The sequence below is a fragment of the Neodiprion lecontei genome, chromosome 3 (assembly GCF_021901455.1).
Source record: "Neodiprion lecontei isolate iyNeoLeco1 chromosome 3, iyNeoLeco1.1, whole genome shotgun sequence".
NCBI lineage: Eukaryota > Metazoa > Arthropoda > Insecta > Hymenoptera > Diprionidae > Neodiprion > Neodiprion lecontei.
This window is the reverse complement of record NC_060262.1, coordinates 15,608,370-15,612,481: the sequence shown is the minus strand read 5'-3', so window position 1 is coordinate 15,612,481 and position 4,112 is coordinate 15,608,370. Positions and strand designations below refer to the sequence as shown.

Below are 4,112 nucleotides of genomic sequence, written 5' to 3'. Positions count from 1 at the left end.
GAATATTAACAAGTATGTGCCATTACGAGAAGGTGTGTTCACGTACACACCACTACCTAAGGATATTCAAGATAAGAAGACTGTCGTCAACATTCGTAACAGCGACTCATATTGCTTTCTTTGGTCGGTCACCGCAGCCCTCTTTCCAGCCAACAATAAGAATCCCAACGAAGTCAGCTCTTACCGCCATTTCAGCTCAGTGCTACGGTACGATGGTTTGAATTTTTCAATGTCTTTAGACCAAATTCCGAAATTTGAAAAACTCAAACTTTCGATGAACGTCTATGGTACAGAATGTACTGAAAGAAAACAAAAACACAGTGAAATTGTACCCGTTTACTTAAACCGAAACAAGTCTGATAAACCTGTAATTCATCTTTTAGTATTACAGACTGAAATTAATGATGATGATGATAACGATGATATGGAAAATTATGTAAAGAAAGTAACATAACATTTTGCATGGATTCGAAATTTATCGCCATTAACAAGTTCTCAAATTTCGAAATGCGCACATCATATTTGGTTATGTGATAGATGTCCAACTCACTTTAAATATGAGAGATGTTTATTGGAGCACAGAGTTGATTGCATGAGTTCGAACAGAAACAAAGTTATTTTACCAACAGAATAGGATAAGATTCGATAATTCGAAAATTTTAAGCATAAAGAAACCATTCCGTTCTGCATTTACGTGGATTTTGAATGTTGACTGCAACCTACTCTTAAAACTATCGGGGAAAAACGAACCATTTATCAAAAACACATTCCGTACAGTATAGCTTATTATCTGCATTGTGCATTTAACGATTCAATTTCAAAACTCAAAATTAATCGTGGAGAGACTTCCATTCAATGGTTAATGAATAAGTTAGTGGAATTGGCACATTCGTTGAAAGTATATTTGAAAACTGTTGTACCTATGGAACCTCTGATGCGTGGTCAAATTCACAAATTTCAATATACTAAAATATGTCATATTTGTGAAAAACCTTTCACGCCCGAAAACGTAAAACATCGTGATCACTGTCATTTCACAGAAAAGTATCGTGGTGCTGCTCATCCGGGCTGTAATTTAAATCATCAAAACTCACATGCTATCCCAGTGGTATTCCATAATTCATCAGCTTACGATGCACATTTTCTATTCAAAGCATTGGCGACATCATTCGTGGGTATTATTTAGCTTTTACCCGTTAATAAAGAAAAGTACATTTCGTTCACCAAATATGTCGCGGGAACAGATGTAAAGTTTATATTCCTAGATTCGATTCGTTTTATGCCCGTAGCCTTGAGAAATTAGCATCGTATTTGGGTGATGATCAGAAAATAATTACACGCAAATTTTGCAGTGCCTTGGATGAATTTCAATCGTTGACCAGAAAAGGTATTTTCCCGTATGAATACATCGATATCTGGTAGAAGCTCGAGAGTAGACGACTACGAACCAAAGAACAATTTCATTTTAAATTAAACGACAAGGACATAATAGATGACGATTGCGCGCGCGCATGCAAAGTTTGGCAAACTTTTAACGTTCAAACTTTGGGAGAATATTCAGACTTGTATTTACAGATGGACGTTTTTTTACTGGCTTATGTTTTTCAAAATTGTTGACAGAACTGTTGGACGACGTATAGACTGGACCCGTTACATTATTACACCGCGCCCTGGCTATCGTTTGACGGAATGCTAAATGCTCACTGATATAGGTATGATTATGTTTATCGAAAAAGTTATTCGTGACGGTGTGTCGCAATGCTCGAACCGATATGCAAAGGCCGACAACAGATATATGGGAGAGGCATTTGATCCAGAAGTCGAAGAATCTTATCACATGTACTTCGACGTTCACAATTTGTACGGTGGTGCTACGAGCTTTGCTCTGCCATGCAGTTCCTTTGAATGGGTATCAGATTTCAGACAATGTGACGTTCTTACTACCTCGGACAAAGCGGAGTTCGGTTACATATTAGAAGTAGATTTGAAATATCCTGACGCAGTGCATGAAATGCATAAAGATTTATCATTGTGTCCGGAGCATTACTTACCTCCGATTTCAAATAGTAAACAGTCAAAATTGACGACCACGCTACGTTCCAAACAAAACTACGTTATTCATTATCACGTGTTGAAACAATGTTTGCAAATAGGCTGAAGGTTAGCTAAAATTCACAAAGTTCTGAAATTCTGGCAAACACCATCGCTCAAATATGATACAGATTTGAATACATATTTACGGAAAAAATCCGTCAACGTATTCGAACAAAACTTTTACAAACTAATGAATAACGCAATTTTTGGTACAACGATGGAAAATGTTAGGAAGTACAGAGATGTTAGGCTGATCACGAAATGGGATGGAAGATACGGTGCTAGAGCTGCTATTGCTAAACCAAATTTCCATAGCTGCACGGTTTTCGAGAAAGACATTATAATAGTCGAATTAAGTGAAACAGAAGTCAAATTAAATAAGCCATTGTATGTAGGCTTCTTCATTCTAGATCTTTCGAAAACCTATTTTTACGATTTTCACTATAATTATCTGAAAACGAAATTTGGAAACCATGCAAAATTAATGTACACCAATGCAGATAGTTTAATTTATCAATTCACTATCCCTGACATATACCAGTGTATGAAAGAAGACTTGTACAAATTCGACACGTCTGATAACCCTCACGATACCGTCTATGGAATGACTTCAGCAAATAAAAAAAGTCCTCGGCTTAATGAAAGACGAGAGTAATGGAAAGATAATGTTAGTATTTGTTGGATTAAGAGCTAAATTATATTCCTTTTGAGTGTTAGGAAACAAGAAAGATCAGAAACGGGCCAAGGGTGTAAAAGGATCAACATTGAAAACAACAACTTCTAACGATTACAAGAAATGTGCTTCGCACCATCAAAATGTAATAAAAAATCAAAATTTGATATTGAGTGAAAAACATGAAGCTTATACTGTAGAACAGAAGAAGCTAGCACTAATTGTAAGCTGGAATGATGACAAGCGGATCGTATTCCACGACACGACCGACACGTTTCCGTGGGGCGATAGGCCATGTAAATAAACTGAACCTCAAGTTATGCGATATGCTTTAGCTTTAGAATTACCGCATCGTAGCGTATAGGGTGTGATTTGAAAATGCACAGTGATGTATACATATAACATATCTATGGCGTCAAATAACAAAGCATACTCAATTTATAGGGTGTGAAATGAAGACATACATACTACAAAACAAAAATTTATTTATTCAATTTATAATGTTACATGTCAGATTCATTTATCAGCGTACTGTCAAAACATAACCATTTTATATATAATTTTTTCCCACGCTTCTTTAGAACCTTTTCCACGAGATGGATGTCCAGATTTTCAACCTTGAGGAGCTCCTGTTCGTAGAATCTGCCATCGATGCGTTGATTTCGATAACCTTTGAGCTTGTACGTCATAGGATGGGTATTGCCTACTTGGCTTATCGTGAATATCTCCGTCGTCCATTTGGGAGTGTGACCTTTCTCGAAGACGTTTTTGAATTTCCTGATTTGAATTTTGTTGCCAGTCTTGAACTTTACCGGTTTGGTAGGTACCGCTCGAAGCCCTCCGTACGCCTGACGTAATAATTGTCTTTCGTTCGCAACGGTGAGATCCGATGGTTTCATTCGTATGGTTCGGTGTTTGGTGTTGTTGTTAGCCGATACCAAATCAGATAAGATGTCGAGCCATTTGCAGCTTCCTTGTATATTGAACCGTTTTCACATTTTACTTTTCAGCGAACGATTGAAGCGTCCACAGATCGTCGTCTTCAAATTACTATACGTGAAGTGAAGTTTGATTCCATAGCGTGTTATAAGAGATTCAAATTTTGAGTTGTAAAATTCCGTTTCTCTGTCTACGTGTAATTTTTTCGGTACCCGTCCTTGAACTAGCACAGATCGCCTTTGTAACATCATCTCCGGACTTGCTCTTTATCGGTACAGCCCACGCATACTTCGAAAAAATATCAATGACTGTGAGCATATACTTGTGGCTTTTGTTTTGTTCAGCGTACGACATCATATCAACAAGATCTGCCTGCCAAGTCTCGTCGACGCGGCGCACATCCACA

General features: G+C 37.4%; 1 protein-coding gene across 1 annotated transcript; it reads right to left on the bottom strand.

Annotated features, from left to right (window-relative positions):
• Positions 1-3,270: 3,270 nt before the first annotated feature.
• LOC107227824 lies at positions 3,271-3,666 on the bottom strand. The gene has a single exon (XM_015669084.1). It carries the CDS (start codon positions 3,664-3,666, stop codon positions 3,271-3,273), a length of 396 nt encoding a protein of 131 aa, XP_015524570.1.
• Between the last annotated feature and the right edge of the window lie 446 nt (positions 3,667-4,112).